Source organism: Lithobates pipiens, unplaced genomic scaffold (assembly GCF_037356315.1).
Source record: "Lithobates pipiens isolate NorthernLeopardFrog02 unplaced genomic scaffold, aLitPip1_a1.2 Scaffold_22, whole genome shotgun sequence".
In the NCBI taxonomy this organism is placed as follows: domain Eukaryota; kingdom Metazoa; phylum Chordata; class Amphibia; order Anura; family Ranidae; genus Lithobates; species Lithobates pipiens.
The window spans coordinates 258,202,701-258,217,037 of record NW_027507784.1 but is presented as its reverse complement, the minus strand read 5'-3'; the positions used below and the strand labels follow the sequence as shown (position 1 = coordinate 258,217,037).

Here is a 14,337-nt window from a genome sequence, read left to right as displayed (position 1 = left end):
AATTTTCCCGCAACTTGTGCCAAATATAAAATATTCCATGGACTCAACATGCCTCTCGGCAAATAGCTTGGGGTGTCTACTTTCTAAAATGGGGTCGTTTGTGGGGGTTTTGTGCCATCTTGGCATTTTATGGCCTTCAAAACTGTAATAGGTAGTGAGGAGTGAAGTAAAAAATTTACGCCCTTAGAAAACCTGAAGGCGGTTCTTGGCTTTCGGGGCCCCGTACGCGGCTAGGCTCCCAAAAAATCCCACATATGTGGTATCCCCGTACTCAGGAGAAGCAGCAGAACTTATTTTGGGGTGTCATTTCACATATGCCCATAGCATGTGTGAGCAATATATCATTTAGTGACAACTTTGTGAAAAAAAAATAAAAATAAATAAAAGTTTGTAATTTTCCCGCAACTTGTGCCAAATATAAAATATTCCATGGACTCAACATGCCTCTCAGCAAATAGCTTGGGGTGTCTACTTTCTAAAATGGGGTCATTTGTGGGGGTTTTGTGCCATCTTGGCATTTTATGGCCTTCAAAACTGTGATAGGTAGTGAGGAGTGAAATTACAAATGTATGCCCTTAGAAATCCTGAAGGCGGTGCTTGGCTTTCGGGGCCCCGTACGCGGCTAGGCTTCCAAAAAGTCGACCACATGTGGTATCCCCATACTCAGGAGAAGCAGCAGAATGTATTTTGGGGTACAATTCCACATATAACCATGGCATGTGTGCGCAATATATCATTTAGTGACAACTTTGTGTAAAAAAAAAAAAAAAAAATTTTTTTTTTGTCATTATTCAATCGCTTGAGGCAAAAAAATAAAATATTCAATGGGCTCAACATGCCTCTTATCAATTTCCTTAGGGTATCTACTTTCCAAAATGGGGTCATTTGGGGGGGTTTTGTACTGCCCTGCCATTTTAGCACCTCAAGAAATGAGATAGGCAGTCATAAACTAAAAGCTGCGTAAATTCCAGAAAACGTACCTTAGTTTGTAGATGTGACAACTTTTGCGCAAACCAATAAATATACAGTTATTGACTTTTTTTTTACCAAAGACATGTGGCTGAATACATTTTGGCCTAAATGTATGACTAAAATTGAGTTTATTGGATTTATCTAATAACAAAAAGTAGAAAATATCATTTTTTTTCAAAATTTGCGGTCTTTTTACATTTATATCGCAAAAAATAAAAATCGCAGAGTCAGTCAAATACCTTTTAAAAGAAAGCTCTATTTGTGGGAAAAAAAGGATGCAAATTTTGTTTGGGCACAACATTGTATGACCGCGCAATTACCAGTTAAAGCAGCGCAGTGCCAAATTGTAAAAAGACCTCTGGTCATTGACCAGCAAAATGGTCCAGTCTGAAAGTGGTTAAGTTATAAAAGGTGGGTGTTTTAACCTCATCTGGCCCAGCTTTGGGAGAGCCTTCATGTGGCTCTTTGACCTGCAAGCAGTCTCCAGTTCTTTTGTTTTTTTTCATGGACCTGTTAGCGTTTTGTTTGCTGTCTTCCCACCCCTCAGTTGAACTACTTTTGGATGTCCTTAGTTAACGACCTCCTGTATAATAGCAGGTGCACCTGACAGCGAGTGTTATCACTGGTCTTCTTGAGGGGGGAACCAAAGAGCAGGAATATTGACTGAATAACCAGAGATGAGGTTTTTTTGGTGATTGATCTCCATTAATAGTGGCTCCATTAGTGATCATTTAAGCTTTCCTTTGGCAGTCTGTATATGACTTCCTGTAATTTAAGGGGTCATAATCTGAGGGTAAGTGCCCAGCTGGGTGATGGAGTATGTCTGTAGGAGATCAAACATTGGTGGTTGTGTTCTGAGAGGTGGACATCTCCATCACTGTTTTATGCTTTTCATGAGTCCTTTATTTTTTACAAAGAGTTCATATAAGGACACGCTTATTTGCATATGCATTATATATATAATTTTTCTGGGTGTATTTATATATGCACCGGAACATTTTGACAATAAAAGTTTTGATGTTTTATATGTATATGACTTTATATATACCATAAAGTTTAACTTTTTGAGATAAGTTGTAGTTTAATAAGACTTGTTTAAAATAGAATAATGAGTGGCTTGGGAGTGTTATAATGATATAACTAAAGATATGCCCCCTCATCCCAGTAAGTATATTAAAGAAGAAATGTTGATAGCTCTGGTCTCCTAACAGGGGCATCAACAAAAGATTGTGAGCATGGGGACTATTACGAGGTTCATATATAATTTATTCAAATGGAATAGTATCAAAACACTAGTTCATATTAAAAACCGTTTATTCAAAAAAAGAAAGAATATATACAACCATACAAAGTGTACATATGGATCACAGTTGGTAGAGACGAAAGAGGTAATTTATTCAACTAGTTTCGCTTTACAGCTTCATCAGGAAATTACCTAGGTCTGGAAATACATTAGTTTAGTATGGCGAAACATTAAATATTAATAAATACAATAAGAAAATAGAAACATATAGTTTTTTGGAGACAACATTTCGACGTGAAAGCTCACCCATACCTCTCCCGCCCGGGAACCGGAACAGGGCGGGAGAGGTATGGGTGAGCTTTCACGTCGAAATGTTGTCTCCAAAAAACTATTATATATGTTTCTATTTTCTTATTGTATTTATTAATATTTAATGTTTCGCCATACTAAACTAATGTATTTCCAGACCTAGGTAATTTCCTGATGAAGCTGTAAAGCGAAACTAGTTGAATAAATTACCTCTTTCGTCTCTACCAACTGTGATCCATATGTACACTTTGTATGGTTGTATATATTCTTTCTTTTTTTGAATAAACGGTTTTTAATATGAACTAGTGTTTTGATACTATTCCATTTGAATAAATTATATATGTGCCCCGTAATAGTCCCCATGCTCACAATCTTTTGTTGATGCCCCTGTTAGGAGACCAGAGCTATCAACATTTCTTCTTTAATAAGACTTGTTAGTAAAGCAGACCTTTAGTATTTTTTTCAATTTTCCATCTATTAAATCATCCGCCCTTGTTTTAATTTTGGATAGTAAAACATATTTTTTTGTGTCAGTAAATACCTTATATAGCCCACTTCCTGTTTCTTGTCTGGTAAAAAGACTAGGCTTATGACATCATGCACAGCTCTATCTCTTTCACACTTGTGAGTGTTTGCCAGGAAGGGAGGGGGGTGAGTCATAAGAGGGTCAATGAGAGCTGCAGAGCTGGAGGTGTGCCTCTGTGTGCTTTTGTAAATCCTGGAAGTGAACAGCCAGCAGCTTCAGCTGTCCACAGTTAAAATGGTTGCAGCCAGACTCAGTGGAGGGAGATTTCTGCAGCATATTTGGCAAGTACAGAATCACAGTATATATAAAATAATATACAAAGTGGTTGTAGCGCTTTTTTGCAACCCTTTATAACTGACAGTGACAAAAAGCCAGGTAGTGATGGGAGAGGATAGTAGTGAATATAAGTCATTACCAGGGAGCCTTGTGCCAACATTTTGGTGCAAACCAATAAATTCTTGGCATTGGCTATGATACCGTATGTCATTTAGGCACATGTAATTTATTTAAAGTAGATCCCATGATTTTATTGAAAAAGGTACATGACCAATTTCATTTTCAGTTGATCTTAAATTGGATTCAAATATTTTAGACGGTTTAATTTGTGAAACCCTAATGTAATCTGTCAAGAAACTGGTAAATTAAACATTTTGTACTGTTTTGCAGAGCACAAGCATCCTATCCGCTGTTGATGAAATTCAGTTATTGCTTGATGATCACATTATTAAAACACAAACAATGTGTGGTTCTCCATTCATTAAGCCGATTGAAAATGAAGCCAGGGTAAGTGGAAATTTCAACAGTAATTACCCCATCTATTTTAATGTGCTGATTAATTGTTTTCAATGAAGCACTTCACACTGAATACATAATTTGTGTTTTATTTATATATAGAAAGTATTCAAACATATATTGAAAAGATACCCATTTCATTTTTACCTAATATCTGTATAAAAAATGATAGTTTGCTTTTTCATATTACTAAATCACTTACTCTATTATGCCAACGTTATTAAAGGTACATTGGTGAGTTTACCGGAAGTGTAAGAAATAGCAACTACACAGGAGTCTGTAAAATACACAACCCAACTCAAATTATATTCTTCCAGAGGTAAGAATCCTACAACTGACCCCTACAGAGTAGAATAAAGCACTAACTGCACTCTGCTATATTCAGTGAGTTGTTACAAAAATTCAGTGAGTTGTTACAAAAATCCCAAAAATCACACTACAGCATTATTTAACTCGTTTTTTAAATTGAAACCAGAGCTCCAGCCAAAATAATAATAATTAAAAAAAATGAATAGCTATTAAAAAAAAAAAAAAAAAAAAAAAAAGAATTGCTCTACTGTTTCCCACCATACTTCTTTTCCAACAGTAGTTTTCCTCGGTGTTCCAGGTTGAATGGCCGCCATCATCATTCAACCTACTTCTTCTGAGCCTAGGCTGTCATGGACCCCCCCCCCCCCCCACCAGCCTGTGACTGGAAAGTGAAGTCTTTACTTCTAAACATTTGTGATATGGGGTCCCTAAAGTTCCTTACATCAGCTAAGACCTTTTTAGTTCACAGGTAGGTTAGGTATGTCCTATATGAAGAATGATCTCAAGTGGAGAAACAGTTTGCTCAAAAAAATTCTATTGAGGAAAGGTTTCTTAAAGCGGGAGACCCGCAAAATAATATTTTTTAAAAGTCAGCAGCTAAAAATACTGCAGCTGCTGACTTTTAAAATATAGACACTCACCTGTCACAGGGTCCAGCGATGTCGGGACCCGAGGCCGAACCGTCCCTCGGTCCTCGGATGCTGCCAAAGCCATCTTCGCTATGGGAATCAGGAAATGAAGCCTTGTGGCTTCACTTCTCGGTTCCCTACTGCATATGAGCGAGTCACGCAGCGCAATCTAAATGGTTCGTGATGTCTCTGGAACCCGTGTGTGTCCCAGCAGACAGCGCGGTGGGATGGGAAGAGGCATAGACTCCCGTGGGAGTCTGTGCCCGGAAAGAGGTGCAAATACCTGTCTGAGACAGGTATCTGCACTCCCCTCCCCCCTGAAAGGTGGCAAATGTGACACCGGAGGGGGGGAGGGTTCCAAAAAGTGGAGGTTCAATTTTTGTGTGAACCTCCGCTTCAAGAGATGGGCAATTCCTGTGGTAGATCTGTTCATTTCTTATATTAACAAAACCCTTGCTGCACCCCTCCCCTCATAGGATAATCACACGTTCAAAGAGCAAATAGATAAAAGGTTAGAGGCCCTCCTTAAAAGGATCTTTACAGTGGCAACACCTGCCATGCAACCCACAGTTGTGTCTTTGGCACTCTATCAGACCATTGCTGCCTGGTTTTAGCATATGGCCCAGAACTCAAGCTCTACTAATATCACTCTGTAGTAATAGTAATTGGAACTTTTGTCTTCCGTCTTCTACTACTGTGTAAAATGGCTTTACCCCTTGAAAAATGCCTGTTTTTGATTCCTTGTTGGATAAGCATATCAAGGAGATCAAAAGGGGATAAGAACACTCTCACTCAAAAGAAAAAGGCATGCACTTCTACTATCAAATACTAAATAAAAAATACTTGAGCGCTGGTATGGTGAAAATACTAATAATAATAATAAAGTGAATGCAATAAAAGCTGCACCAATGACAGTGATCTCTCACTTATAAAGACTGCAATATAACAAATATAATTAGTGCGCTAATATAAATAAAAATTGCTAGATACCAAAAATACCCCCAATATTGTACTCCAAGTAAAATTCCTGTGTCACAAATTCCGTTTGTGTCTATAAAAAAACTAATAAATAATATCTGTGTATATAAAAAATATATAAATTAATAATTAATTATTAATTAATAAATTCTGTGTGTATAAAATAAATAAATTCTGCATATACAAAATATATAATCATCTGCACCTGCTGGAAATATATAATAAATCAAAAGTATTATAGGTTACACCTCTTATAGCTGAAACTGTGATCAGAGAGCTAACAAATACTATAAAACCATAAGAATCAAGATAAAATGCATATGGTGTTCAGCACTCAGTCCCATATACACAATCCACAAGCACCCTGCCGGAAAAACTCTCAATGCTATCCCACTATTCCGAGTGTGCTGCTTTTCTCTTGATCCTTTTCCTTAGGTTTTCCCTTGAGAACGTCACGTGACCTGTGACGCAACGTGTCAGGAGGAGGAGCTAGTGACATCAAGCCGAAGGCGTTTGGAAACATGGAGAGGCTGTGAGGAGTGTAACCTGATGTTTTGCCGCAATCTTATGCTTACACTGGATTGGGTTTGTGAGTGTATCGCTGTGTGCATACAAAGCCTATCCTGTATATTGCAGTAGTACACTATTTTCTGTCTTTCTCTTTATGGTAATTGAGAGCTAAGGAAAAGGATCAAGAGAAAAGCAGCACACTCAGAATAGTGGGATAACATTGAGAGTTTTTCCGGCAGGGTGCTTGTGGATTGTGTATATGGGACTGAGTCCTGAACACCATATGCATTTTATCTTGATTCTTGTGGTTTTATAGTATTTGTGAGCTCTCTGATCACAGTTTCAGCTATAAGAGGTGTAACCTATAATACTTTTGATTTATTATATATTTCCAGCAGGTGCAGATGATTATAATACACAGGGAATTAATTAATTATTAATTTATATGGTATATTTTTTTATATACACAGATATTTATTAATTATTAGTTTTTTTTATAGACACACAGAATTTGTGACACAGGAATTTTGCTTGGAGTACAATATCATGACATTACCCCCCCTCTGAGGAGGGACCCCCAGACCCTCAAAAACCAGTTGGACATTCAGCACAGGACCATCAGAATGAGCAGAGGTCCGAGGATCCACGAGGTCAGGCTGGTTAGCACGGGACATGTCACTGGGCCAAGCCAGACAGATTAAACATGAGGGGAATACAGAGAGACCTGAAAAAAGTATTGAAAGCCCCACCTGGTCGAATGAGGCAGTTTATCCAAAGGGTGGATTGAACCTCTTAGACCGGATAGAGAAGTAGGGTGAGTCCAGGTTACAGAAAGCCCTAAATAAGAAAAAGCAGGAGGCACAAGGCGTATGGGGCGGACCGGCACAATCAAGGAAGTGGCCAACCGAGCCGCATCGCCAAGCACAGCGACTGTCTGAATCGCATCACTAGAAGGTCCTGAGTAAGAAAAAACAGGAAGTTCAATGCGCATGGGCTGAACTTGCGTAACTGATTTAGTGACTGACTGGTCACATTGGCAGATGTAGCGAATGTCTGAATTGCATCACCAGGCGTCCAGAATAAGAAAAAGCAGGACGTTCAATGGGCATGACCTGGATTGCCATAATTGATGCAGTGGCTGACTGGGTCACATTGTCAGGTGTAGCGACTGTCTGAAATGCATCGCCAGAGAGTCTGGAATAAGAAAAAGCAGAAAGTTCAATGGGCATGGGCTGGACTGGCATAATTGATGCAGTGGCCAACTGGGCCGCATCACCAGGTGTAGCAACTGTTTGAATTGCATCGCCAGGCGTAGCAACTGTCTGAATTGCATCACCAGGTGTAGCGATTATCTGAATCGCATTGCCGGGCACAGAAACACTCTGAATCGCATCACCAGGTGTAGCGACGGTGAAACTTGCGGACAAGTTAGCCTGACCGTGCATCCAAGGGAGTTTAGCGAAAGGCAAAGGTAGGGATAATCCAGGGGGCTTGACTTCTGAGGATTTAGTGGAAGTTTTGAAACGGGGATAAAGGCTACAAGACAATGGATAAGCTTGGTTTCTAGGAGAGGGTTCAGGCTGTGACCATTGGCTGGAGAGGTGGGCTGTAGAGAAGTCAATAGACTTGTCAGCGTCTTTTGTTATAAGAGCTACATGGTTATGTAAACTGTAGTCACATTTGGAAACGTTGTCATGAACAGGATCTGAATAGGACTGGAAAAGCACGTGACTGATACTGGCCACTGGTTATAAGCAACTGGCTGGTGGTTTTAATGCAATTCTGGATGCAGGTCTGGGAACAGGACCCAATCTCCTCTGCAGCCCAATCTATGTGTGGGTTGTGAAGTTTAAGCCACGGATACCCCAAGATAAGGGGATAAGCAGAAGAAGAGATCAGGTAGAAGCTGATAGTCTCCCTGTGAAATTTCCAAATTGTCAGGGTAATACCGTCCACAAGGTCGCCAGACCCAAGGACAAGGGGGAATTATCAACGGCTAAGACTGAGAAGGGTCTGTGCACCTTAGTCACCAGAATCTATAGACTGTGTGCTAGGTCCCTATCAATGAAATTGCTAGCAGCACCAGAATCAATAAAAGCTGAGAGGTGGTGAGAAAATTGGCAGAACTAATTTGTGCAGGAACAAATAAGCCATCTTTGTGGGAAACAGACACAGTATGGTCTATGGAAGCAGACCCCACCCGCACTAGACTCTTAGCGTTTTTTCTGCTAAAAACGTGGCCATGGTTGCCACACTATAAGCAGAGACCCTGAGATCTTCTAGCCTTTTACCCCAGAGGATACATTAGTAGTGCCAATTTGCATAGGCTCATCCTCCTGGAGAGGCTGGGCTCAGGAAAAGAAGAAAAGGTGAGCAGCGTACTAGGGGGCAAAGTAACAAACCTCTCTGTAAGCCTGTCCCGTAAACGCCTGTCTATACAGATGGCTACTTGCATGGCTTCATTTAACGACTTCGGTTCAGGGTAGTGAACTAAGGAGTCATTGATGGAATCACATAAGCATAACCTGAATTGGCTTCTTAGAGCGGCGTCATTCCACCCTGAATCAGGTGCCCAGCGGTGGAAATCTGAACAGTATTGCTCAGCGATGCATTTAACCTGGCATAATGACCTAAGATTAGCTTCTGCTGAGTGGGCACAATCAGGATCATCATAGATACTCTATCATAGTTACCTCTACCCAGGGCCTTGAAAAATTCTTCAACTGGCCCGATAGCTGGGTCACCTGCGGTAAGACTAAAAGCCCAAGACTGGGGATCCCCTTGCAACCATGTAACAATCATTTTGTTAAAGGCTTGTAAAATTGTCATGAATGTCATGTCTACCTCAGTGCAGGTGGTCAGACACTATAGCTAGCTACTGTGTGCTTAACCTATAGCATCCTTCTTTCCTTTAAGACAAGCAGGCCTACCGGTACTTGGTTGCCTCCAGGACTTATACACAATGCTATAGTGGCTGGTCACCACACTAGGACATGAGCAGAGCAAACAACAGACTACTTGCAGTTTAGCAGACAGATAGCGTGGTTCTAAGATGATCCAGCTAATAAGGCAGGCTGAGTTCAGGGAATAGTCCAATATCCAATCCTGGTCATACAGAAAGCAAAGCAAGAAGGCAGACAAATGGGAGACTTAATCAGGAACAATGCAGGTAAGTGTCTATCACAAGCAAGGGATAGAGTGCTTGGTTTGTTTATATCAGGTGACTGATATAGAATATATATATATATATATATATATATATATATATATATATATATATATATATATATAAATCAGATCAGTCATCTTGCAGGTGAACACAGACAGGGGAAAAACAAAAGCCAACACCCAGGTGCTGGAATGAGGAACAGGAGCACTAAGTGATCATAACAGAAACACCCCAACAACTTCAGTTTTAGCCAACATGGCTCCAGTGATCACTCCATGTAACTGCCAGCACCATTCAGTCCAGCACAGTCCTGGCAGTACAGCCTTCTGGAATGTTCACTGCTAGCAAAGAACTTTGTGCAATGAAATAGAGTGGCTTCAGCAGAGCGTCCTTTAACTCCAAAAGTGCACATTTATAATCCACGGTTAACAATAAAAGGCAAGGTCTGGCAACTTTAAATCTTCCCCTTGTCTCCTCACCGTAGTGATGAAATACCTGAGATCCTTTTTCTCAGGCCTCTGGATGACATCATCTAACATCATCTAAGTGAACGTGGCAGCCATAGCCCCAGGTGTTTAATACTCAAGCATATCTTTCAGCGATCTTTGGTGATAACTTGGGTAGATCTATATGTGTATAAAACTGCGTACAGCTTTGTCGACCCACTGGATCTCTTTATCCGCAATTTCCTCTTCCAGACTAACTGGGATATATGGATACAGATGCCCATATTGCTTGGCTACCTTCTTAATAATAATACGTTGCACCTTGAACAACCTAGGAAGGGTCTTGGTATCTCCATATTTTGCTAGAACACATGCATTTATGGCATGCTGTACTAGGTATTCAGTAATGGTGTATGGTTTGCAGTTAAACTTGGGGACCGTTTTGGGTATAGTAACAACTGTTGAAAGGACCCACTGATCCCATCGGCTCTCTTCAAATTATTTAGTCACACACACAATCAGAATGGTGGTAGCAGGCAGCTCAATTTTTGTATTGGGCCCCAGAGGAATCTCATCATCCACCCTTTCACTCATAGGCTCCTCCTCACTATCCGTCCATTTCCCCGTCCAGGACAGAGTGTCTGAGAACAGCTCAGATAGCCTGTCTGAGGGAGCCTCTGACTGGGATATAGTGGAGCACTATAGAGGTTGGGAGATTGTGGCACCTGGAGCTGGCTGGTTTTGCAACTTTCTCTCCCTTACTGGCCACTGGTATCACCTCTCCTACTGGCACATTGCATTCAATCTTGGCTGGCTTACCCGACTCTGGTGTCCTCTTTCCCAGTAGGGGCCCCGACATCAAAGAAAGCAGATGAGCCAATCCACGGCCTTGGGAAGCAACCACAATGCTGGGTCCTGGAACAGCCTTTGAGATCGGAGGAGTAGCTTCCCTTATTGACTCGGGTGACGGCAGGTGGGCTCTTGATATCATCCCCAGCCGGGACAGGGACATTCTTTCCCCAATCTGCCTGCAGTATCCGCAGAGGTTGGGTTGGGGCGATGACCTCAAACAACTGTTCCCTATAACATTGACAGACGATCCAAGGCCTCAACTGTGACATCATAGCCTCCAGCAGTATACAGGGAAATCTTACCCCTTGTGGCATACCACACTCCGGTGTCCGTCACCATGACTTTTGGATTCACTTAGGCCAAATCCGATATCCGGAATGTTCATCCGACAATCCACCACCAGGCTTCCAAATCTCCTTCTCTAACCCAAAATCAGGCGCACATGACAGCACTTCCTTATCCAACCTCTGCAGAGGGGGGTATCATCCCCCTGCCAATAGATTGGTGCAAATGTTCTCTGGGAACTGTTGCTCCCGCCTTCTCCTTGTTGCGGCGCCAAAACTGTAATGAAGTCCATTTTGGAGTCTGTATTAACCCTCACAGCGCTGCCGAGAAGTGTCAAAAGACCAGGCTGATCCTTTCCCCTGAGCAATGAGACTTGTTGGTTCTTCCCCACATTGATAGTACACACAACAACACAGTATATAAGAACATTGAAGGGTTACTAGCCACCTTCCCATGGAGCTAAAGCCGGTTGCTATGGGCGACTGCTGCAAGCACAACACCTTAGCCACATGTTGGGCGCTAAATGTAACAAGGTCTCCAGCTTCTTCAGTCTAATGAAATATATATGGTGGGTTGTGAGGCATAGTAGGTGCAAGGTGGAAGTTATTGGATGCCAGACACTTCTTTGGTGCAAAAGATGTTTATTTCTCTTACAAACTTTTATGGGGGAAAGAGGGTAAGGGCCAGGATACTCTTGAGTAGTTGCAAGTTCATGTAGCAGACTCTGAGACTTCAATAGGAGGACCAACAACATAAGATACTAGCGCTTTAAAAGATACGTGTCGTGCTTTCGGGTATCCCCGAGCTGACGTCACACGCTGTCTACGAGCTTGTCTGTGTCTCTGTGTATTACAGAACACAGCGGAGCTTCCCCTAGTGCGCTGTGGAGAAGGATTTTTGCATGTCTGTATCCAGTAACAGCACCAGCGAAAGGGAACAGTGATTTGACTATCAAACGGAGGATAATAATGATCATGGATGTAAGTGAGACTTTTTATTGATTGTATTAAATAAATGCACCTTTTACTGACTTGGCGCTCTTCTATATATTTATTTTCAATAGGAGGACAGCCATGCAGGGAAAGGCCTCTAGCAAGAAGCTACATCTGCATGTGCAGGAATGCTGTCTCCTATGGCAATAGTCTTTAATAGTTCCTAACACAAAGTGTAACAGTTCTTTCACCTTCACTACAACTTCTTCTTGTAGTTCTTCAGTCCACTGAGCTCCCGGTCTCTCACTAGACTCTCTGATTCACTGTCACTGAATCCCTTGAGCTCCTCCAATCTTCACGGTGGTATCTTCCTCAAGTGTCACCCCTGCCTCTGCTGGGTCCCTAGCTTGGCACTCCTGACACTTCTCAAGCTTCTCCCCACTGGCCTGCTTGTTCCCTGGCTTGACACACAAGTCTGCTCTGCAAGCGTCACCTCCGTTGTCTGGGTCCCTAACTTGACACTGCCTGAAGTTTTCTGATTCTCCACCATGCCTGTTCAGTGAGAATACTGCTCCGGTACTTGCTTCAGTTACTCACTGTGGTCCCTGGCAATAAGGTGATTGCTCCCTTAGTGGCGACAGTTTCCCCTTTACCTCAGACCATGACATGTTCTACAGCCAGCAGAACCGTCACTTCTAGTTGGACTGCAAGCCGCAATCCCAATCCTGCGCTGCTCTCTTGCTTCTGGATAGGCCCTCAGACAGCCTAGCAGCCAGATGCCCCTGGGATAGGCCCAATCTCTGGCCTAGCAGCCCAGGCATATGACAAATATCCACCCAGACAGCTGTCCAGGTGGCACAGAACATAGTTTACCTGACTCCACCTGAATATATAGGCTCTCCCAGAAAACCAAGGGATCCAAGAAAACCCCTGTCCATAGGCCAAGACATCCCATATACCTATAACCTGACCTTGGGTTGCCCTTCTCATATCTAGTGCCACCAAGTATCTGGCCACCTAGAGGTAGAAGAGAAAAGTGCAACAAGGCCAAACTTAGGGAGAAATCAATGGATCTCTAACAATCAACCAGGATAACTACTCCTGGCTAGTAAATTTTGTGAGGAGCATCCCTGTCTAAACTCCAGGGTGCTACATCTTATATTTTTTCAAAATAGCATACTCTAACCTCCACTCTACCTATATGACCTAAAATTTACATAACATATTTATCTGTGTCTTATATCTTTCTGCAATGGTCAGTAGTGGAGTTTCTCTACATGTCCTTGAGACTTCTGGTTTCCTGCCAAAGAAAAATCACAGGAGGCCAGTTTTTAGAACAACACCATTCATAAAATAACCATTTGATAAAAAACTCAGTCAGCATTCAGGTCAGGCCAGGTCAGTACTCCCCTGTTTCAAGCAGATGGTATTCAGAGGTGTAGCCAAATATTACTCTATGTTCAGAGTGTCACAATGCCTCATAAAACTGTGCACAAGCATGGTGACTCTGTTTGCATATGTGATAATCTTTTCATATTAAACACATGCCCATGATCCATATTGCATATGATATATGGTAAATACCAGCAATAAGTGGAAAAAAATACATCAGAGGTCTATCCTGAGCTGAAGGGTATAATGTGGGAGCGCTGAATGGTTTATTATGCTTCATCAGATGCTCCCTTAATGTCAATTATTGTAACCATATGCATATTTCCAGATAGGGTTGCCACCTTTTCTTCAAGCCAGACCGAACACTTCAGTGGGGCTTGGCATTTGTTTTGTAGCATACACTAAGAGTGTAAAATACTTGGTTATAGTGCAAGTATGAGGATATATAATGAAAGGTGACAGACCCTATTTACTTGTCCTAGGTGCTATGTGCCTCTATAATGACTAATAAAAGTGCATACAGTAAATCAATAGTGCAATCCTAATACATTACCAATGTGCATATACCAGTGGTGAAAACCTCACTAGGTTGCCAAATAAATATGAACTTAATATAAATAAATGTTTGAAGTAATACATAAACCATGAGGCTCCAATAACAAAGATACAGAAAATTATCCCCACAACATGATGCTGCCACCACCATGTGTCACGGTGGGGATGGTGTGTTCGGGGTGATGTGCAGTGTTAGTTTTCCGCCACACATAGCATTTTGCTTTTAGGCTAAAAAGTTACATTTTGGTCTCATCTGACCAGATCACCTTCTTCCACATATTTGCTGTGTCCCCCACATGGCTTCTCGCAAACGGGACTTTTTATGGCTTACTTTCAACAATGACTTTCCTTCTTGCCACTTTTCCATAAAGGCCAGATTTGTGGAGTACACGACTAATAGTTGTCCTATAGACAGATTCTCCTACCTAAGCTGTGGAT

General features: G+C 41.6%; 1 protein-coding gene across 1 annotated transcript in view; it reads left to right on the top strand.

The window, feature by feature from the left end:
- The window catches only part of DNAH3 (dynein axonemal heavy chain 3), a 730,495-nt gene that overhangs the window by 385,852 nt on the left and 330,306 nt on the right, over window positions 1-14,337 (top strand). The window contains exon 21 of the mRNA XM_077448990.1: window positions 3,717-3,833. Within this exon, the coding sequence (XP_077305116.1) occupies window positions 3,717-3,833 (117 nt within the window). The remainder of the gene's footprint in view (window positions 1-3,716; window positions 3,834-14,337) is intronic.